The sequence below is a fragment of the Amphiprion ocellaris genome, chromosome 2, assembly GCF_022539595.1.
Source record: "Amphiprion ocellaris isolate individual 3 ecotype Okinawa chromosome 2, ASM2253959v1, whole genome shotgun sequence".
Lineage (NCBI taxonomy): Eukaryota > Metazoa > Chordata > Actinopteri > Pomacentridae > Amphiprion > Amphiprion ocellaris.
In genome coordinates this window covers 17,070,917-17,094,977 of record NC_072767.1, presented here as the reverse complement: position 1 = coordinate 17,094,977, position 24,061 = coordinate 17,070,917, and the positions used below count along the sequence as shown (strand labels likewise).

At 39.9% G+C, this 24,061-nt stretch overlaps 1 protein-coding gene across 14 annotated transcripts in view; it reads right to left on the bottom strand.

The window, feature by feature from the left end:
• Nucleotides 1-24,061, bottom strand: part of LOC111583585 (SRY-box transcription factor 2) — a 201,601-nt gene that overhangs the window by 10,202 nt on the left and 167,338 nt on the right. For 4 of the 14 annotated variants that reach the window (XM_055018375.1, XM_055018356.1, XM_055018394.1 and 1 more), the window contains 3 exons: nucleotides 18,604-18,677; nucleotides 5,309-5,392; nucleotides 2,121-2,646 (listed from right to left, as the gene is read on the bottom strand). Coding sequence is in view for 9 of the 14 variants with exons in the window: in XM_055018356.1 (XP_054874331.1) it covers nucleotides 18,659-18,677 (19 nt within the window). In the remaining 5 variants the exon portion in view is untranslated. Of the gene's footprint in view, nucleotides 1-2,120; nucleotides 2,647-5,308; nucleotides 5,393-16,979; nucleotides 17,223-18,603; nucleotides 18,678-24,061 lie in introns of all 14 variants that reach the window. The other 10 variants (XM_055018376.1, XM_055018365.1, XM_055018386.1 and 7 more) reach the window with 4 other exon arrangements.

The window sequence follows — 24,061 nt, the reverse complement described above, 5'->3', positions numbered from 1 at the left end:
ATTTGGAAGTAGAATCATTTTCTCACTGACTTCTATACAGAGTTCTTCTCAGAGGAGTCTCATCCTGCTGGCTGGTAGAAAGAATGCAGGTTTAAAGGACTTCTACACTGGCCCACTTCTTTCTGTTTCTCTTCTGTTTCTTTATCGCTATAACGTACATCAGTGTGGTGCTGTTCATTGATAACTAGTATAGTTACACCACAGGGCCAAAGAGTGAAACCTTCCTGAACTGAACTGAACTGTTTCACATGTTTTCAGATGGGACTAATGGAACTATTTGCTCAGTACATCTGTCTGGGTTGCTGTCACATTTTTTTGTTATCAGGCTTCAATATCCTCCACATCTGTATGGTGTATAAACATACAGCAGAGTCATGAATACCCTCTGTGCCCTGAATAAACCCACTTTGTGTGTACTGAAAATTAGCAGTGCGTGTGCTTGGTCCAGTCAGAACCACATACATTTAGATTAAATTTTTATTATTGTTATTATATATTTATTTCTTCCAAAAACTTAACATAGAAATGACAACAAATGAATAAATTGTGAATAAATGCCTGACAAACAATTGTTGTATTTATGCTGTTAATGACTTCTTCTTTTCCTGTTTTTTTTTTTTTTTTTTTTTTTTAAATAAAAACTGTTAACATTGAGATATAACCTGTATATTGCTGTATATTTGTTGGTAGCTGCATATTGTAAGTTAATGGGGAACCTATAAATAATTAAAAATAAACAGTGCATATAATAACTATCATTGTGTTAGATATTTAAATCTTAACATCCTGTAATATAAAAGAGGAACAAGTTTGTGTTTCATTAGTTTGCAGCCGACAGTGAGACTAAAACCATTGTTACTGTGTGTGTGTGTGTGTGTGTGTGTGTGTGTTTGTCTGAGTGCTCTTCAGTTTATCGTGCTTCACTGATTAATCTGTCATCCATCACTATCAGCTCACCTCTGCCCCGCAAACAGAGACATCAGTGATGGATTATCCTGATTCGTATCAACAGACAACACCTAATCAATAAGGTTAAGCACACTGATGGGGCTCTAGAGTGTGGGCAAACAAATGTGTCCGTGTGCATATGGGTGCGTGTAGATGGGAGGAGGCAGAAGCTGGGCGGGGGCAGGGGTAGTTTGGTCTGATGTAACAGAGGCAGTTTCATCACCCGAGGCATCGAGGATGAGGAGGAGGAAGGCGAGAAGGGACAGAAGGGAAAGGAAGAGACATTAAGAGTCTAAAATGACCCTCACACACAAACGCGCGCGCACGCACGCACGCGCGCGCACGCACGCACGCACGCACGCACGCACGCACGCACGCACGCACACACACACACACACACACACACACACACACACACACACACACAGACAGACAGTGGGTGTCAGCTTCCATCAGCAGCCTGTACCACTGTGAGTTATGACCACAGCTATGCGATCATTTACACTCAGTGCTGCAGAGAGCCAGGGGCTACTGTTCTCTGTGTTTGTGTCTGCATATTTCGTGTCCGAATTCACAGCGCTGGCTTTAAGCATTCTTAAAGTTGTACACACCAGATATATGGAGGTGACAGACTTCATGCATGCCTTATATTTACTATCCAGCAGATAAATATTCTGTTTGGAACATAAATGAAAACACCAGAGACATCTTCCATTTAGACTCAAGGACAACCTTCAGTGAGGAAACCTAGTAAAGTACACAAGCCAATGAACTATTTATGGATTCTCTTTGAATTTAATTTCTATTCAAATGTTTGATGACATTTAATGTAAATCCTCCAAATATGTTAAAAGACTAAATAAAAAAAGTATCCAAAAATTCAGGTCCTCATGACCTGTAATAAATAACTTGTAGCTAGTTTGGTTATGATGCATTTTTGAGATCATTTAATTGTTTTGGAAAACAGCTTTTTGTAATCCATCAGTTTGTTCAAAAAAAGTAAAGTGTGAAACTAGGAGAGGAAATTATGATATGTGATGTTGGACTTTACACAAATTTGTAACTGGGACAAACTGTGTGGCCCGAAATCTGGACTAAAATTCTTAGAAAAGCACTTCTTCAAGCAAATTACACCAAACAGCTCAAAATAGCACCAGAGTTTCCTTTTTTACCTCTTTAATTCCACAATGACCCCCCAGGAAGATAGATGTTTTAAAAACCTTGAGAGGTATAATAAAATAGAAAAATACAGATTACACACAGAGAAAGCTTATTATTTACAGTGTCAGAACTCATGGTTGAGATTTTAGGTATGATTAATGTTACAGAACGCAATGCAAAAGTGAATAAACCCCAAATATTAAAAATACAAGACAGCCTGGAAGGCAAGCTTCAAAAACAACACGTTTTCATCTGCATTATTTCAAGGTATTTCTCTGACTGAATTTTCCCCCCAAACCTCAGAGAGCCGTCCAGCTGAAGCCTTCCTTTCACTTCACTGCAGGTCATTCCAGTTCAGATCGGTTCAGCTTGATTCAGTTTAATTCAGTTTTCTTCACCTGGAAATGGCTCACCCCCCCTGACAGCAGACTCCCATTTACTGTTGTGTGTGTGTGTGCATGTGTGTGCATGTGTGTGTGAAGTGTCAGCATCTTGTGCATCTCGTGTGCTCGGTCGTTGTTACTCCATCAGCCTCACCTGCAGGGAGAAACAGGGTTACTGTGTGTTATTCAGACTCAGGATCACACTCAAGGTCATGGTAAAGTAATAACTCCTACATAGTGTAATCACACTGATGTCATAGGAAAACCTCACATCTGCAGGAAGTCTGATTTTGAGGAATTATGAGGAAAAGGTCATTTTTATTTTGAAATTATCGGTCGAAAAACATACATTTGAAGAAAACAAAATCTCAAATGTATTGTGCTGACTGCTTGGGAGGATAATAAATGCTTAATTCAATCAATGACAGGAAAAATACCGTTATACACTGGTCTAGGTGCAGCATGGGGATGACACACACACACACACACACACACACACACACACACACACACACACACACACACACACACACACACACACACACACACACACACACACACACACACACACACACACACACACACACACACACACAAAAAAAAATTCAATCATGTCTGTGCTCCTGCCTGGAGGAACCCACTGTGGAAACCTCACTATAGTGGAAAATCACCTTTTCCATGTTATTTTACACAGCAGCACCAACAGTACACACACACACACACACACACACACACACACACACACACACACACACACACACACACACACACACACACACACACACTGAGAGAGAGAGAGAGAGTGTGTCGCTGCGTTTACATGAGGAACCAATAGATCAGATTTTTTTTAACTCTTTGTGGTGTAGATCTCACACCGTCATGCCTGTCTGTGCCAGAAGACTCGGCGAGGAATGTGATTTTTATTCAGGCTTGAAAAAAAATCTGAGCCTCAAAGAGTTAATATGATCTTGTGACAATAGAGGGTTTGGTGCTGTAGCACCTGACTGCCAACAGCTGCCTTCAGAAACCTGCAGATCACAATATCAGTGAAACCCATTATACAGATAAACTCACAGCTAAATGCTCATCTGGCTATGAGCTGAATCAGGAAGAATACAGAATGAGTGAGGATTTATGCTATATAGTTAATCTAACAGTGACTTAATGCAATATACTGTAAATGCATCTATTATTTATTACTCATCTTTCCTGCTGTTCCACTGATGCTCACAGTTTGTACAACCAAGGAATTTTCTCATTAACATAAAGAAGATTGCTTATGATTGTATAGGAAGCAGAAAAATAGTAATAATATTGCAATACTGAAAAGAACCTAATAGGTAAGATACAGAAAAGTTTTATGACATTCTGTGTTTTCCCTGCAGTCAACAAATCCCACATGTAGATGCAAACCAGCAATTAAGTGTAGCCAAAGCTCGATATTACAGTAAAGCTATTAAAATCAGTTAATCTTATCATATTTGTTAAAATAAACATATATACTGTGGTTTATTTTGATTCAATCTCCCTTACACTGTCCTCTGGCTGTAAATACATATAAGCATACCTAATGTGTGTTAATCTACAGCTGAAGATAAAAAAAAATGTCTCCAACAAAGCTGGCATCTCCTCCTGTTTGAGTAATGTTTGCTACAAACTACAGTGTCCAGCTTTTTAGAATACTATTCAGGCATCATACAAGATCACTACCAATATATATACACACATATTTAATGGCGCTTTTGGTTGCAATACATGAACTTGGGACTGAGTGCCACAGATAAAGTACAACAATCACTGAGAAACAGACTATATATTCTTTATTTCAGTCACTTCATGGGATTTTTTGACAAAAACAGAAATATAAAATATCATGATGCCCTAACCTTTCAAACGTTATGAAGGGAACAGTGCATGTGTTTAAATGCTGGTGACAGTTAACCCATTTTTTACTTCAGAGAGTTCAAAGCACCTTCAGGCTCTTTTTTTTCTACATAATTTCAAGGCTAAATCTAAATCTGAATCGAGAAAGAGAAACAATCACAAGCTACAAACTACTCAACAGGTTTCTGAAGCACATAAAGTGTGTTTAGTATCTATGCATTGTTTGGTTTACCCCTTATCCTGCACTGAAACAAGTATCCTATAAAGTCAGTGCGCTGAGGAGATGTAAAGCAGCAGAGTGTGGATCTCTGGCGTTCTGCTAATATTACAGACATTATAGAGCTCTGTGTTGTAATTCAATGTGTCAGAGAGGAGAGAAATAATGTGTTGAGCATCTCATCAAATCGCTCCGGCTTAAACGGCCTCTCTCCAGAGTGTGTTTAGGAAATTAAAGGCCAGGGATTTTTTTCATAATTGTCTAGTTTATCATTTTATTACAGCTAGCTTTCCTCTGATGGGCTCCCTTTATGATTTATCAAATACAATTACTGCGTGACTTATTTCAGGAGCCTCTCCATTGCTGAGGACCATTAATGTGTGTGTGTGAGTGTGTGTGTCTCAGCTCTGGTGTATTTAAATAGCATTAAGTAATTGGAAAAACAGGAAGAGAAGCTGGTAAGGCTAAATTGTCTTTATGGATTTATACCTCCATCCCCCCACTTTTGTCAGTCCTCCCCTCTTTCTCTTTTTCTCTGTTACTTCCCGGTAAATATTCAAAAAGCTTCTATTTTTAAGGTAAAATAAAGGAAAATCATGTTTTAACTGATACAGAGAAACTCATTTTAAATAGTTTCATTTTTTTCTCGCTGCTACAATATCTGTCTCGGAGAAGGGAGAGAAACACAGGGAGAGAAAAAAGGTTAATTCCATACGTTTGCCTTGCAGCTAATGAAGTGTAGGTGGCGTCCCAGTCAGCGCAGCTAATTGAACAGCAGAGATTACAGCAGACACGACTCCTGTGTGAAAAGAGGGCCATGTTCATTAGTCGTTGCCACATAATATTCATTCTCTGTAGAAATATGTAGATATCAATCTATGCAAAGAGCTGCTGGGATGATTTAAAAGCTCTCAACACGTTCTGTGGTAGCAGTAACTCAAACAATCCTCATTTGAAATGTTACTGGTGTCCAGGCCTTTGTTCATCTTCTACTTTTTGGTTTCCAAGTATAAAAAGTAAGTTTTGTTTCTTCATTCCTTATTATTTATGTCATATTGTTTTATTTTTCATATTTAAACTAAAATAGACTGTATTTCCAACATAACACTCAGAAATTGTCGCAGGATTCATGTGTGAAAGAATCTTTAGATCAAGTATCCATCACACCCTGAAAACCTGACATCATCATTGTATGAGTTGGGCTAAATATTACTGCTGCATATCTGTTCCACATTATATTTTGATATGTCTGCAGTGGCAGAAACAATTGACTTAAGAGAGCAATGCACCTTTACAGTCAGTGTTTTGATAGTTTTGCTAATTCACTGCGTTGTGCACAATAAGCTAGTTTAAGTTTTTACTGCACTCTGTGACAGACTGTGTGATATCAAGTGTTGAGGCATTTCAATAAATGCCTCGTCAACTATGGCTCTACACTGTGTGTAAATGCGTTTATGAAATTACAGACACTTCTCTACGTTGTATCAGCGATGTCTTCAACAAACTGTGGCCCTTGAGTTGGCATTTTATTCTACTAAAGATCCTGAAAACAGCAGAAAGAAATTGTGAAGCTGGCCAGGGAAAAGAAGATGCTGGTGAATTCCAGATAAATATTTCTTCTGGGTATAAGAGTGTGCAAGCTCAGTGAATTCTGCCCGATTTTTTGTTGTAGTGGGATTGTTTGGCGTAAAACTCGGGTTGTAGCAGCGGCCCTATAGTGAGAATTTTGCCCTAAATTTTGTCATGATTATGAGGTAGGTTGTCAGTCATGAAAAAGTGAAGTGAGCCATCAATGGATTTTTCTCACATACAAACTACCGTTCAAAAGTTTCTGGTCACTGAGACAATTTCATGTTTTCCATGAAAACTCACACTTTTATTCATGTGCTAACATAATTGCTCAAGGGTTTTCTAATCTTCAATTATCCTTTCAACACCATTAGCTAACACAATGTAGCATTAGAACACAGGAGTGATGGTTGCTGGAAATGTTCCTGTGTACCTCTATGTAGATATTCCATTAAAAATCAGCCGTTTCCAACTAGAATAGTCATTTACCACATTAACAATGTCTACACTGGATTTCTGATTCATTTAATGTGATCTTCATTGAAAAAAATGCTTTTCTGTCAAAAATAAGGACATTTCTAAGTGACCCCAAACTTTTGAACGACAGTGTAAATGAAACTTTTTCTGTTGTGTTCCTCTTCAGAAGTTCACTCCCCTCCCACCACACAAACCGATCATCTGTTATTAGTCATTATCAATGATGAGAGCAACGCCATCTTACACTTTAACGGGTATTTTGAATAGAAATAGTTGTCACTTGTATCTGTGCATGAATAAATTCATTTACAAATGATCGTTAAACTGAATTTGCGTGCTAAGAAAGATTAGATAATTCGGAGGAGCAACAGCACCTCTTGTGTACCTGTGGGTTTTGATGGATACCTCTGGGATTTCCCGTTATTGTTATGAATTTAATTTCTATCTTCACACCACATAACATTATTCCCTGCTACCCTTTTTATTTACTGATGTAGTTGGAGGTGAGGTGGAGGTATGTAATAACGTCTGGGAGCAGCCTGCTTTCAGCCTGACAGACCCAACAAGAGGAAGCATCTGCATCATCCCTCTATTGGAGTGGCAATTTTTTAAATGTCGCTTCAATATATACAGAATATTTTGTGGTGAAAACATGGCTAGGACCCTGGGTGGGCTGCTGACAGTCCATCTGGTTTCCTGATGCGGCGGTCGCTGCAAATGGAACTGAGCAGAAACGCAGCACGTCTTTATCAGGACAAAAACAAAACTCCTCTCTGCTTCTGTCACTTCTGTAACCCCACCGATCCCCCCCACTCCTCCCCACTCCTCCCCTCCCGCCTTCGGTTGCCTGTCCCTCTCAGTGGGACCCTCTCTCTCTCTCTCTCTCTCTCTCTCTCTCTCCTGGTCTCCCTGTGTGTCTCTACCTCTCTCGCCCCCTCCCTCGGGGCAGAAGTAAACCACGCCTTGAGGCCCTGCTCCCATTGTGTGTCCTCTGCTACTTCTGTTTGGGGCCTTTGTGTGCCGCTAATCAGCCGTGGGGCCATGCTCAGCCCCGAGTGTGTGTCTGCGAGTGTGCGTGTGTGTGTGTGTGTGTGTGTGTGTGTGTGTGTGTGTGTGTGTGTGTGTGTGTGTGTCTGTGTCCCTTGCCCTCATTACGTAGCCACACTGGGAGGCCAGCATGGGAAGTTTCTGCTGCACTATACACCTCCCTCCATCCCCCCTGCTCTCCTTCCCTCCCTCTAGCTGTCCATCACTCACTTCCTCCCCCTCTCATCTCATCACCCCAAGACTTAAAGCTACACTGGCCACAGTTCTGGAAGTAAAACTACACTTGCTTCAGCCTAAAGTGATGCTGCAGTGGAGAAGAGAATCCTGTTATCTCTGTTATACAGTTGTCATGGTTGCAGATAATTACTGAAATCATCATCAGGATTGTTTTGGTGTCAGAATGGTGTTATTTTCTCCCAGGAACTGATGGTCAGTTCAGAAGGTTTAGGTAGAATAAAGCAGGACTCTCTAACACACAGTAACAAGGCCATGACCTTACAGGATTTCAGTGCAAAAAGTGCAAAAATTCTCAGAAGTAGATGCTTCCTCTTACTGCGTTTTTAGGAAGATCGGTGTTTACTTGGTTTGCCCAGATCCTCAGCTGATATTTACACTTCTATTCAGTTCACTGTTATTATTAACCATTATCTGAAATAAATTGGAAATAGCAGCTGTCATTAAGTATCATAGTGAACAATATATGATTATGATTGTGTGCAACTGTTTTACATTCCCGTTCAAAAGTTTGGGGTCACTTAGAAATGTTTTTATTTTTGAAAGAAGTTTTTTCATGAAGATAACATTAAATGAATCAGAAATACAGTCTAAACATTGATAATGTGGTAAATGACTGTTCTAGCTGGAAACAGCTGATTTTTAATGGAATATCTACATAGGGGTACAGAGGAACATTTCCAGCAACCATCACTCCTGTGTTCTAATGCTACATTGTGTTAGCTAATGGTGTTGAAAGAGTAATTGATGATCAGAAAACCCTTGTGCAATTATGTTAGCACATGAATAAAAGTGTGAGTTTTTATGGAAAACATGAAGTTGTGTGGGTGACAATAGACTTTTGAATGGTGCAATATCTATGGCATGTATTGTCCGGTTACCACACCATGAAGGCACGCTACAGCTACTTTAATGTGTATCTTCGTAAATTCTCTATATAAATAGAATTATTAGTAATTTGATGGTGAATGACTCATTGAATTCCATCAAATCTTTAAATGTTTAAATGAGGTAACTAGTAATAAGACTGATGGATGATAGTGGTGATATTTCCAAGCTGTCTTAGATGTAAACAGTTTAAAGTGAGCTTGTGTGTTTAGGTTATTTTTATCATTTACATAGTTGTCATTGTATCATAATCATGCTTTAGTTTATTTTTTACGCTCAGGTCCGTTTCACTTTTTGCAATAAAAAATTCTACTTTGAGACAATAAAGGTATATTTGAGATGAAAATGTTTTCCTTTTTATATTGGGCTTGCTATCAGGAAGAAAGTCCAAAAAAAAACGATATCATTTCACACATCTTACTGTTTTTTTTGGCAGGTGATCTTTACAATAATTCAAGAGTAACAAAGACGTAGCGCCATAATGGAAAGTGAAGAAAAACTGACGGATCACCTCTTTAATAATTGAATCAATTTCACCGTTACTTAAATACATGAATAAGCTGGACTAAGTGAACTGTCCAGCGCTCTTTATTGCTCCCCTCAGTCACCTGCTGGGTGCCCCTTTACCCTGATCTTTCTCTCCCACTCCTCCTCCGCTTCACCTCCTCCTCATCTGTCCATCCCTTCTTTTCACTCTCTCTCTCTCCCACCAGTGTCACCCCTCCTCCTCCTCACAGCCATGATGTATCACCTGTCCGTGTGTGTGTGTCTGTGTTTTTGTGAGTTTTTGTGTATGTGCGTCTATCTGTCTTGATGCCCGATGAAGTTTAAGACACTGGAGCTCTTTGACTGGAGGACAACACACACACAGAGCTACATTGCTATCTCATATTTCAGTGTGGGACAGAGAACATCTCTTTCTCTCCCTCAGTCTGTCCTCCCTCTCTTCCTTCAACTCATTTCTTCCTCCACTGACTTATCTCACACTGTTTACCCATCCTGAGTCTTCCTCTTCCTTCCAACAACTTGGTTCTAGGTCACCAGCTTTGTCAACTTACTGACCCATATTCATGTTACGGCTCATAATGAGGCGGTACGCTTGTTTCCATTTCCACTTTTAAAGACAGGTCTGCAGAGCTTGAGAACTACTTGAGAGGGGAGATGTCCTGCTTCACTTTCTCTGTCCATGTCCTGCCAGTTATGTGTCACTCAACACGTCCTCCAACCTTACAGCCCTACCCTGTGAGACCGTTAGAAAAAACATGGTGGCAATAGGAAATGTGCTACAACTAACTGCTAAAATCACTTTTAGTTTTAATATTGTGACAGTGCTATAGTTGGCTTGAGTAGGTTTAGTTAAAGATCCAAATTTGGCTTCAAATAAGCACTTTTTAATGTTGGACAACCTTCATTGTCATAGTTACAACAAAAAACATGTGGTTAGGGATATAAACCGGTCATTTGGCATGGCAAATGAATAGCATTCTCCTGTGTTAACATCCACTGTTTTGTCAACTCTTCCAGCCACCCAGACCTCTTTGTTTGTGGCTCTATAACAATACTTGCTTCCTTGCTCTCCAGCATTAAATAAATCTACATATCAAGACTCACAAGACTCACTTATCTCCTAAAGTTAACAAGTCTGAAATTGGAAAAAAAAAACACAAAGACTGTAAACCACAAAGAAGTTTTTTTTCCATCAAAAATCATCCTTTCCTGCATTAAAATGGCTTAGATTTAAAGCTACACCGTTGCTTACTTTACAACATGCAGATCTATGACTTCACCTCCTCTTTCTCCACCCACCCCTCTGTCACTCGCTGCAGCTGGAGCACACCAGGATGGTCTCATTACCACTCTATGGCAAATCAAGTTAAATTCATTTCAGTCATTTAAGATCAGTCTAGCATCAGTCCAATTCAACAGTTAGATAATGCAAGTGGAGGAAGACTTTCCTCCGTATTACCACTTACTGTTGAAATGCCTTTGAGTGAGCACAAAACCCTAATCTACCCAAGTGAAGGTTCAGATGCCATCTTCAACCAACTCTGAACACAAAGAGCTTAATCTGGGGTTTAATCTCAGGCACTCTTTAAATCAAACTTATTTCAAAAGCTTGAATCTATAATACATCTATAATTTGGGCTAAACTTCAGTTCCTCTAAATGAACACAAGTTCATGCTAAATGCTTAAAAACAAAACTTGCTTTAAAGTGACCAAAGGAGAGCCAAGAGAAAACAATAGCATATATCTCCAAGCCTAATAAACTGTGGCTATGCAGGGCTGACTAAAGCCACTATGACCTAAAAATATCAATTAAATCTCCTGAGTTTGGTGCAGAGACGGAAATACTGGAATTCTGTGTATGTGTGTGTGTGTGTGTGTGTGTGTGTGTGAGAGTACAAGAAAGAAATAGATGATAATTAGTGGTGACTCAAGGCTTCCCTGACCATAATCCTCTGAACAATCTACACTCATACAGGTGTTCACTAAATCCAATTACCACCATAAGAGGGGGAAAGGAGAGGGGAATAGAGAGGGGAAAGGGCTAAATTATGATTAGTGGTATTATTAAATTACAGTTAAACCTCTTCCTTGTCCTTTTTGGGTTGGTAAATAATACAGTTGTCTGTTGCTGCCTTCATTTAGTCGGAAGTGCTACAAAAATTGCATTTTCCATTAACTCAGGGAGACGGTGCATGAAAATATAAGCAGTACATCTACACTTCAATCAGACTTGAGTGTGTAGAGTTAATATTACATAAACGACTGCTTTACAATTTTCTTTCTTTTCAATAAGGTCAATAGCACTAACAACATGTAGCTTATGCATAACAATAAGTGATAATATAGTGGCCTCATATGACTGTCTCTGTGTTTATGGAGCACAACAACAACATGACATTATTTTTCAAAAGCTGCCATTTATGGCAGGAGAGCTCATGCTCTTAGAAATGGTAATTGGGCTTTGGTTCAGTGCATGCATAATTACCCCTGTAAGACTGCCTCTGCTACGTCTTTTGTATCCTTGTGTATCAGTTTCAATATGTAAGTCCAGATATTGTGTACAGTAGATCCAGTATGTGTCACTGTGGCATTGTGCAGACCTCATCCTCTGATCCTCTGTATGGTTAGCAGACCACAGAGCTCTGAACAGGCTTTCACAGCTTATTCAAATCAATGCACTACTCCATGCGAGCTTCTGTTAGTTTAGCTTATAGGTGCTTGTAACTGAAGATCCAGTCTGAAACTGGACAAGATTAAAAACAAAAGGAGTCATTCCGTATCTATGTTTAACTGGGATGAGAGTGAACAAAAAACTTTGGAATTGTTGCAGCTAGTTTGTATAAAATGCAAGTGATTAATGTGAAGAATTAGACTTTAAATGAACCATTGCTCACATTTCTAAATTGGGGAGTGTATTTTTGTCCTGAAAGAGGCATGGGATGACGATATCAGCCTGGTTTCAACCAAGACATTGGTCCAGAGCCAGATGATTCAACGTTTTCTGACCAAACGGATGTAAGGGTGACCTGACCTCATGCCAGACCACACATTCATCTTGTGCAGAGAACATTAATGCTTTTCAGATGATTAACTGAAATGACTAGCCTCAGGCCATCATGTAAACTTTGTACACTTGATATGTCATGACTACAATGGCAGACTGCTGAATGCACTCCTGCTCTGAAATGAGATCTCAGGGCAGATTATACACCTTTAACTATTCAAATAAAGCTCTAATAATAGTACAATCCACAGTACATCATTTGCTTTGTTTACCATTTACACGTTGCAGGATGTAATAAACACTGCAAATATGATACTCAATGTTGCTTCAAAAGTGCAATGAATCTGAAATGTTGCTTAAACTCTTATTAAATTGCAAACATTACTTTGATGGGTTGGAAACACATGATGTTAATACTGAACTTAATACTGTGTGTTAAATATAACATTAAATGTTGGGGGTTGTTGGTTTAGAAGTAAATTCTGTTCGACATAACTTCATAAAATTGGCATGGTAACTATGTTTTTTTGTTTACCTTAAGGTGAAGATTTCAAGTCCCTTCCCTTATCAACTTAACACCGAAGCAACATTTTTTACAATTTGCCAACTTATAAAACTTATTTTCACAATTATGGGAATAAAGTACATCGCCCTTACAAAAACTCTTCACATAATGTGGAAATAATATTTTAAACAATTTAATTTTTATGCATTTTGAACTTAAAACCTTGTGTATATTATTTGATAAGCAGTAATTCACAACACCTTTGATTGCAGAGGAAAACCTAATTCTAACGTAATGTATCTTGTTGGCTAAACAGAATTTGATTATGATGCCAACAGTTCATCTTTTTGCCCAAACATTAGAGTGTATAATCTACATAATCCTCTCAACTTTTTTTTTACTCTGCCAGCTCATGCAACTGACAAACCTGTTGCTACTAACCGACATCATAAGGAGCCCTGCAAAAATGCTCTAAGGCTGTAACATCTATGCATCCATGCTGGGGACACTACTTGTGATTTAAGTGCAGTATCACACCAAATTTTAGATTCAGATTTACCCAATTTTGCTTAAAAGCTACCATGTCACTGGTACACGTGCAGCATTTGGTGGCTGGAGTAATGCTCTCGTATTACAAACCGTTTGAGAGCTAAGAGTTTTGAGAGTGAAGACGGAGGAGCGCGAGGAAGGTGAAGTGGGCAGAAAGAGGAAGGAGGAAGACTCCAGATTCCAGCTCCATTCCCTTCAAACTTTTAATGGAGGTTTGATTAGCAAGCATGTAATGTACTTTACCCCCACAGCTGGAGACAGAGGGGGAGGAGGAGGGGAGGAGAGGCGAGGGATGGAGGGAGAGGTATAGCAGGAAGGAGGAGGAGAGCATATAGGCTGCCCTCTCAGCAGGTCTCCTCATCTCCCCTCCTCCCTCCACCTCCTACACTTTATTCCTCCACTCCTTCAGAGCAGGACACAAGTTTCCCCCCAACTCTAAAAACCTAACATCACCTCCTCTGCACACGCACACACACACACACACACACACACACACACACACACACACACACACACACACACACACACACACACACACACACTACAGCCTAATGTCATCTCACCACCACCTCCACCTCCTCCTCTCCCCCTCCTATAGCTGCACCATGCTGGGTGAGTGGTGGGTGTGGGTGGGGTAGGATGAGGTTGGAGGTCAGAAGCAGGAAGAGGTTTTTTTTTTTTTTTTTTTTCGGTTGCCGCCCCCCCCCCCCCAATTAACAAGCTGCACGTCTGCATGCAGGAAGTTGTTTGTGCACACACACAATGCAAGTTTATTTGAATCCAGCAGGGAGATGTCGGCTGTGTTGTCACTCAGCTGCTTTCAGGGTTAAAGGCTAAAGAAAGTGTTGAGGTAGCATCCACCAGTGTGCTGCTTTCACTGGCAGAAAAGATTACAAAGTAAAAATCATCAGAAAAAGGCCTCAAACCTGTAACATCTTAACATTCAACTACTTTCCTACTAAGAATTAGATAGTAATAAAAGACTTTCTCTGTCTAGAAGATGGTGTGATTTTAATAAACTGCAGTAACTCAAACCAAGTTAATTTTTAAAACCAGCATCATCACAATTCTCAAAATGGTACCTCATTAAAAATTCTGTCAAAAACATGACTAATTAGTTTAATTATTTTGAAAAGTGTTTAACTCCTGTTCTGTTTATATATATATATATATATATATATATAAACAACTTTAAAAACTTTAAAATTATTTTCATCATGAGATGCTTTAAATCATTAAAGTGACATGCAATCAACAAAATGCTGTTTCTTTATGTAAGTCAAAGTTAAAATTTCAAAATGTTCTTTCCTTCGAGACAAAAGAAGCAAGATGCAACATTATCAAGAGTCTTTTTAACTTTTCAACATCACTGCCAATCTCCTCTCTGCTTAAAGTAGTCTCCTCAATTGTATTAAAAATGAAAATAAAACTTCTTTTGAAAGCGTATTTAATGTATGAACAACAGAATTAAAAATGGGGTTCCTCTCCATCTTTCTGTGCCTCCCACCATGCCAGATCAGCGCTTCTCTTTCCCCCTCTGCCTGGCTGTGCTGTCGGCTCAGGGTGTGAGCAGAACAACGTTAATGTGTGGAGACACCTGACAAGCCCGCTGGCCTTTAGGGCTCAGCCTAATCACTCTAGACCCAAACCCATCGGGAATTAAACCTGCAAAACCAAACAGTCACTGTGGGAGCCGGCTGGCATCTGCTGGAGCCACTCGATCGGCTGCTGAGGGAAGGGACGTTCCAAACAGCATGTTAGGGGAAACGTGTTGCTCAAAATTAAAGAGAGCAAAATCCAAATCTGAGGGAGATTTACACCCAAACCTGGAGACAGAACTACAAATGTACATATTTTCCACAGATGTTTGAGCATTCGTATGCCTGAAAATTGGAAAATTTGTGCATGAATTGGTTTGTCTCCCTCAAGGGCACCTACTGTACAGCACTTTCAAGGCTAATTGTTTAAAAGTTTCACTGACGCTTATGTCTCATAATGAAATTCTATGTCTTTCTACTGTAGTTGTCCCTATAGGTAATTCTATATACGGCAAATCTAACAGGACTAAGGTGTCAGGGCTGAATCCTGCCCACATACATGACACGAACATTTTCACATGCCATTATATTAGAAATATTTAGAAAATTGTAATTCTGTATGACCATGAAAGGACTGATAAATGCTGATGTATGACAACTTAGAGGAGGTCTGACAGCGAGAGGCCAAGAGTCAGTCGGAAAATGTCACTGTAATGCGTTTGAACTAACATTAAAGCTCTTTTCCACCATTCAGAGTACAGTACTGCGTTAACTTTAAAATTAATGGGGATTTTCCAGTGTTTAAAGTACAGTAGCTTGTTAACTCTGGTATCTGTTAAGCCACACAGGGCCCCTCTCCACTCTCTCTCTCTCCAGATGCCCTCATTAATTTTAGATTGGCTCTAAATGAGTCTCCTTCATCGCGGCCGAGGTTTTCTAAATTAGATTCATTTATATTTAAATTGTGAAACAGGCGTGGTTAATGAGAGAATCGTTATTTTTGGGGTTATTTCAGATGGGCTGATAGTTGGGCAGCTCAGTGCTGTGTGAACTAAAACCAGCAGAGGAGGCACACATGATGTGAGGCACGCAAAATTCAGGCTTTTCATTTTCTCTGACAGAAAAAAAAAATCCACGTATCCAAAAGGGTGGAATAAGGAGATATTTGGAGGCATTTTTAATGGAAAAAGAGGGATTAATTGTAATTTAAATTGTGGAGCCATCTTAGCAGAAGAAGTACTGTTTTTGCATTAAACAAATGAAGGAATTATTATTCTTGAGAACTACATCCTTTGGACATCTGACGTGTTGTGAAATAAATAATAAAATAAAATTATAAATAGGAGAAGTTTGTTAAAGTTTGTCTTCCCCTGCCCAGGTTTAAAGATAGCTAGTTTTTCAAATTGAAAAAAATGAAGCTTAGCCGCCTCTACCTGCTAAAAACATAAACACAACCGTCCCTTCTTTGTTTCCTTTGTCAAGATCTAATTTAACACTTTTAAGACTAATGTGTCACTTTCAACACATCTGTGTAGTTTTCGGCACCACATGTGCCAAAAACGCATTACAAGACACACATGTTGACTTAACAGGTGCCTCCATCAGCACATGATGCCCTGGCAAAGCAGCAGGACGCCTCTCGGCCTAAACTGCTAAAATCGAAGTGTTGAAAATGTCACATCTAATGAAAAAAGCACGCGAGGTGGGACAACAGAGCTTCCCCCTCATCCCCATGAACCCGTCCATCCCTCTCATAAAAAACCCAAATCACACAGTGCTTTACAGCTGTACGTCTCCTTACAAGGCTTCTTACAGCTCTCGGCGTCCTATAGCAACCCCCAGCATCTCCCCGCCAGGAATTTGACTGTTAGGAATCTAAGTGCCAGGCGTTTAAAACCTGAGGAATGCTATTGTTCTGGTCACAGCTGCACCAGCACTGGCCTGGCTACTGCTGCCACTGTGTGTGTGTGTGTGTGTGTGTGTGGGGAGGAGGAGGAGGAGGAGGAAGGAGGCCGGGAGGAGGAAGGAGGCCGGGAGGAGTTGAAGGTGTGAAAAAGGCAACTTTACGTGTTTCCAGTGCTCTGTGGTCTCATGACAAAGCAGCACATAGTTGACGGCAAGTCGACACATTCCTCGGGCCTGGACATCAGCAAAGCTCCCTCTCCTCCTCCCTGCTCACTGTCACTCGCCCTCCTCTTCTAGCTTCCTTCCAGCATGATCTGTTGCACGTCGAGTGTATTCCTCTCTTCTTTACGATCAGATAAATGTTCGACACACATGCACCGAGCTGCTAAACACACCGAGGTATGTCTGCAGAGATGGAGGGGAGGATTAAACCCACTGTGAGTTCAGCTGGTGAGGTATGCTCATGGTAAATATACTGGAGTGGATGATAGCACTATCGAGGCCTCTCAGAGAGCAATACATACTTCACTCTGTCATGTTTCAGTGTTTTTGAACAGAATTAGTTTTTTGATATTGTGAGTGTCTAATCTGTTGCAATTCCCACCTGACTGGTCAGCCAAAACAGACAATAGGCCCACTACAGTCAATTCAAAACGTCACTGCCAGTGACTCATTTGATAATATCACATCCCTTCTATGATCACTGCTTTGGCTTCTGGTCGTCTCTTCTCATCCCAGTTGGTTGAGGCAGCTGACTGGCCACCCTGATTTTGATTCTGTTAGAGAGTTTTTTCTATAAAAAGGGAGTTTTTTTTTCTCCCTGCTGCTGCCAAATGCTAGTTAATAGGGAGTTGTTGGATTTCTCTTGATAATACTGTAAAATCTTGTCCTTAAAGTGCCTTGAGTTGACATTTGTTATGATGTGGTGCTATATAAATGTAACTGAACTGAATAGCATCAGACTGTCATTGGACATGCAAAGCTGTGGACAACTTGTCAAACGTGAACCCAACAAAGGCCTTCAGCTTGGTCTATGAGGGTAATCAAGGGTGTATATGGAGAGTGAAAATTCATCCTTGACCTGAACAAGATGAGTTGACCAGGATGAAACAAGTGAAAACAAAACTAAATGACTCAGAGGAGGTCCATTACTAGTTTTATTTGCAGATCTAACTGCATCTATTCTTGATTACAGTTTGCTCACTTGTCAAGGAGATAACATAGTTGCTCATGAGAAGCTTTTCAAAGCCAGTACATGGATTTTCAATTTATCAATATTTTTTACAATCACAGCTGATATAGCTTCGTTTCAATTAACCAAAGGGCTGCTCTTGGGGTTTTACCTCTTTCTGCCCTTGTTATTTTATGTCCTTTACGTAATCATGCAAAGTTATGTAGTGTAGTTTACTGTCCTTTTTTGTGCACCTTTCATTGTGTTGGTGAGCAAGAAGTGTATTGTGTCATCCGTGTATTACCATATCAGTCTTTCCTATACATTACAAGAGAGGATGCAGAAGCAACAGTAGTGAGGTGGCAGAGCTACTCTCTCTCTCTCCTTCTCTCTCTAGTAATTACCATCCAGCTGCTTGGAGGAACAATGCTTGGCTCTCTTCCAGACGGCTGACTTCATACACTCTGTGCCACGCTCAATTTGGAGCGCAGCGGAAGCTGGGCATGACTGGCACCCTCCAAGGCATTGCTGTCTCTCTCTATGGGACTCTGTGTGTGTGTGTGTGTGTGTGTGTGTGTGTGTGTGTGTGTATTTTGGTGTGTTCCCTAAACCTACCAGTTCCCATTTGCCATCCGGTTCCTGCATTTTTCCAGGCCTCTTGATGGCGTCTTCACCCTCCTGTTACATCACTGGGAAAAGAAAACACAATGAAAAAATAAATACAGTGTAATAATTTTCCATGCAGTGTGACTGATTTTACAGAAATCTGTTGCTCTAAGCACACGAGTGTTGCAGGTTGTTATTAAGGGAATATGAGTGTATTCTGCCCTGTTTTATTTTGAACATAAATGTGCAGTGATGGCCATATAGAAAAGGGAAGATTACCACCTATAGAAGCTCAGCCATATTTGATAGGTGATCAGCACAGTACAGAAACACCATAAAATGGTCTATTCAATGTATTTAGTAGAGCAGATGTGAGTGAATTCATAGGAGACAGATTAAAGAAAACACTCAGCCTTGGTGAAAAGCTGCTGAGACTAAAAGGTCATAGTTCGCAGTGAATCCTTGTACACCCACAATAGCTCCCAGTGTTTCCTGATACAAGGTTGTGTTACCAGGCAACAAGTGCTGTTCAGGGTTAGTAACTTGCTGACTTTATTTCCTGTCATATTTGAAAGTTTAGTTCCTGAAAGTTAAAGGTGAGCCTTTGGAAATTTTGGCTCAAATAAATGTTAACAACAAATCTACCAGCAGACGTCTGAATATGAAGAAGTCCCTCATTATACGGGTCAAAGGAAGCTATTGTTAGCCTTCCCCTGCTACACACACACACACACACACACACACACACACACACGAATGGACAGAATGTGGAGAAGGGATGAGGGTAGATAAAATCCACCCCTCTCAACTCACATCTTGATATATGCATCCAAACCTCCCTGCAGTCACTGTATACAACTGTACACACACATACACGCATGCATGCTAACAAAAGCAAGTATACAAACACACACTTAGTGTTCCCCCCCTCAACTCCAAACTTGAGTGAATAGGGTGCAGTACGGCCGAGCTCTTCCTCCTCCAGCACAATGAGGACCTGTTTGGGTCCACTATGCCCAGTTACCCCGATCCCACTGCTCAAAAAAAGCCACACAAACAAACATGCACACAAAACACCCACACACTACCAGGCCCAGTCTGGCTCTTACTGTTTTGGACAGAGGGGCATTTAAATAGCAGCGACAAACAGCAACAGTTGCTAATTGTTGTGTAACAGTTCGACAAGGAAATAGCAGCATTAAACAGAAAGTCCCACAGTTCTTATCACACCCTCCAGCTAATACAGTGAGATTTGACCCGTTAAGACATAACACGGTGTTCAACAAAGTGTTTAAGACAATACATATGAAAGCATGTGTGAATTTTTCATGTTTTTATTTCTTGTGAACCTAACTAGGAGTCAGACTGACTTTGAATAATTGTTTGATTAAAATAATCATAGCATAAGAATCCCGATCATGATGATGTGGGCAAAAAGTTGAACATTATATCTTTGTTGATGAGTCGTCTAGGAAGACAGAACCTTGATGTTGGGGGGTTGTGCAAAACTGCATAAATGTCACTGCAAAGAAAGGAGGGTTGATGAAGCATGTGGCTTTTTAGTAAAACATCTCATAAACTACAAATGATACATCAGATCTGTGCGGATTGTAATTTTCTTGAAATTAATACATAAAAAAGTAATTTTAATTCATGCCTACTGGTTTTCCATCATTAGAGGCAGAACTGGTGCTCAAACTGCAACATGTGTTTTTGAACTCTTCTTCTGCAGGAGAATAAATTCTTTTACTATTATCTTCAAATTAGTAGTTTATAGAAACGTGTTTGCTTATAGTTTATTTTACTGATAATCTGAAAATCTGAAGTATATTTAAACAGAAGTGTGATGATTGCCGGCAGTTTTTAAATGATTCTCACAATTAATGTGGATTGTACTAATTAGATTACTTCTACTACTACTTCTATAGTATTACTATTGTAACTGAAGCTAATAGCAGTGGAACAGGGGAGAATATGAGTATAAAGTGAAACCTACAGAGAACAGTTTTATCTGCATTAACAAATCAAATATTTGTAATTCTGAATTGAAGCTGCCAAAGTTTGTAGCTGTTTTCAGTATTTCTCAGTATTCTGTCACTGACCTGCCTTCCTGGGCCCTTCAGAAAAACACATCCTCCACAAAACCTGTGTTGCTTTTTTTAAAAAAAATCTAAACAAAATACCATATCCATAATAACGTCTGCCTCATTTCAGTAATAGCATATTCATATGAACTACAGCGTGAAAACAGTAATGTCATTCCCTGTTTGCAAAGCATGCAGCTGAGGCTGGTGCAGCGTGGCAAAGGGCCAGGCCAAAGCAAACAGAGGTGTGTTTCTGATTTGACTGTTCACTCAAAGCTGTTACAAAGTTAATACAGACACACTGCAGTGTCGAATAAATGGATGCATTTTTTGGAAGTGTAGCAGCTGAATGAATGCGCTGTTGGCTTTTACAATGTTAGTGTCAGTTTTCATTTCCAAAAAAAGTACTTAAGCGTCGGCTTAAAAGGACTTCACAGTTGGCTTTGCTTCCAAAAAATACTGATTCTGATTTTCCACAGCATACTTTACAGTTGCTTTTACTGTCCTTCAAGACAAGTAGATCTTTTGTACAACATGTGTTACTTTGGGGTGTTTTTGGTTTGCTTAAAGGATGTTCAAAGTTTAATATTCCTAAAAAGCACTTTGGTGTTATTTTACAAGTTGGGGCACTTATATAATCCAAACAATCCTGGATTAGTTCAGTGTAAAAGAACAGGAATAAAGATTGATTCTGACCATTTATACAGTGTATTTCTTTCCCATCGAGGCCCATCTACATACGTATGAGTGAGCTGTTATTATGCTACTGAGTAGACGTGTGTGAGTAACTGAGCATGTAAGTGAGTTGAAGTCATTGCTACCTGTACTATACATACTGCATGTGTGCCTACTGACCTGTGAACACAAATGCACGCATGTTAATTTCTCTCCATCTCTGTGTGTGTGAATGCTCGTGTTAACATGGGTGAGTGTGTGTGTGTGTTAACAGCAACGGGCCCCCAGGCCTGGGCCCCCCACAGTTTCCAACAGGATTGTGGGTAGTTGGGAGAGGGTTTGGATTCTGGCTTTGTTTGTCTCTGTGTGCTGACATCACTGTGCTGATGGCACCAAATCCCTGTTCTACTGCACACAGCACTTTCCATACAAAACACTCACACACACACACACACACATGCGCACGCACACGCACACACACACACACACACACACACACACATGGTACGAGTAATGCCAACTTGGCCAAAAAAAAAAGCGCTTTCTCTTTTGAACACACATGCAGACATCCATGAATGCATATATGCACACACATAACAGGGGAAGCAGTAAGGCCGACACACTTCTAGCTATATTTGGCCTCCTGCAGGAACTTCGTTTAGCATAGTTATCGTTTAAAATTAATGAATTTTTAAAATATGGCATTGTTTTCCTCTGGGCGATGAAGTTTTATGACCTCAGGATGACTCACTTTAGCAATTTTAACAACTAAAACCTCAATTTATTCCTAAATTGAGACTACATTTCAGTTCTGAGATCAATTCCAATCCTTTTTCAAGTTGAATAAATATCGTACTACTGATACTTTTTCACTTTTTTCACCTTTATTTTGTATTTAGAGTCGGCTTCTCTTGGCTACTGGCATATCTGTGAAGACCACAGATGTGCATTTTAATAATACACTGAGAGGTTATCATCAAAATCATGTAGGCCATTATGTGACCAAACTGAATGCATGCAATCAATTACTCATGAATGAATGTCTATAAGATTTTAAGGCAAACTTGCCACTTGATAGGTCATGAACAATAATAATAATACGTTATCATATGGCCACTCACAAAACCCATAGCTCTCCATGTATTATAGAGGCTGAAGAAGAAGCCCATTTTGAACACTGTCTCTCATGACAATATACTGAAGCTGACCAAAGACTTGTGTAAGAAAGATGCCTCAAGTGATTTCCATAAAATGAGCCCAGTGGTCAAGATCATGGACGATATCACTGCAGACTGGAATAAACGCCATCAAGATCTTTGAGCTTCTGGGCTTAATAAGAAGGAGACTAATCTGCTGCACGGTGAGAACAGAAAACTCAGTATTTTGGATAGACTGAAGGCCCAAGGTGGACCATTCACAGCAGCTGAGCATGTTGATGAATTCCTGTAAAATACAGCCGATGACCTAAAGACAAAGACTAAGAGAATGAGAGATGAAGTGACATATGCCAGAGATAGCTCAGTATCACTACCCAGAACAAGCCATGTCTTCAGAATGTTCAACACTGAAGGATGAAAGTGGAAGATGCTCACTCCTGAACAGTTTGGTGACAACCATAAGGTTCAGTTAGGCAGGACCAAGGACAGGTCTACAGTGACACTGAGAGACTTTGGTTTGGCCATGGAGCAACTCCCCTTACATTAGGTCTTGAATGAATGATCACAGCCTTTTGTGTGTCAGACATACAAGGATGCATATTGAATGTTCTCTGGAAAAAATAACGATTTTGAGCATAATTGTGGTATTTCATAAAATGCCAGTAGCCACAAGAAGCAAAATCACACAGAAAAATAAAGATAGGGTGTGTTCTTGTTCTACAATAAAGATTGGTTTAAACTCATGACCGGGTGTTTTATCTCCTAAAAGGCATTTAAAGCCTCTGCCTAATATTACACAGTTCAGAGAGTTCATCTTTAGTCACATTATATTTACCGTACATATTTTTTGTACATACTAAGTATTTCGGTGCCTGTTCGGAGCTGCAGTATTTCTATACATGTCAGCCATTAAACTGTTGTCCCACACACATGAGCCTGTTTGCTCATAAGCTCAGCTATCTGACTAAGTCTTTACATAGCCTGGTTAAATATTAACTGAGAGCCTTTCTCTCCCCTCTAGTGCTGTCTTTGGTATGTATGCAGCTCTAGGAAGGGCGGGAAGACTTGGGTAATCAGGTTGACGACACTTCCTCTCAGCCTAGAGAAAAAGGGTCCTCATTTTTCCTCGACACTATGTTGTTTGTTGGTTGTGTTCATTTGTTCTGTACAGAGAAACAAGGTCTTGGTCATACTTTTCCAGCTGGATAACTGTTGTACTTTGAGTCTGAGAGCAAAAACATTGGCAGGAAAAAGTTTTCAAGATGGTAAATGAGGGCATTTCTCATTTTTCCCTTCAACTCATAGTCTGAAGCTATAAACAGACAGACAGACAGACAGACAGACAGACATCCATCTGTTTTTTTTTCTTTTGCTTTGTGAATATAGGGATACTGCTGTTTTGCTCAAGGACACTTCAGTGGAGCAGCTGCTTGCTTACGCAGTTTCAACCTACATCCTCTGGTTCAATAGCCGTCTCTAAAACCACTCATCCTTCTTGATGCCCTTGTATGGTTTTGCACTTTGTAGGGGGGCTTAATATGGCCATGCAGA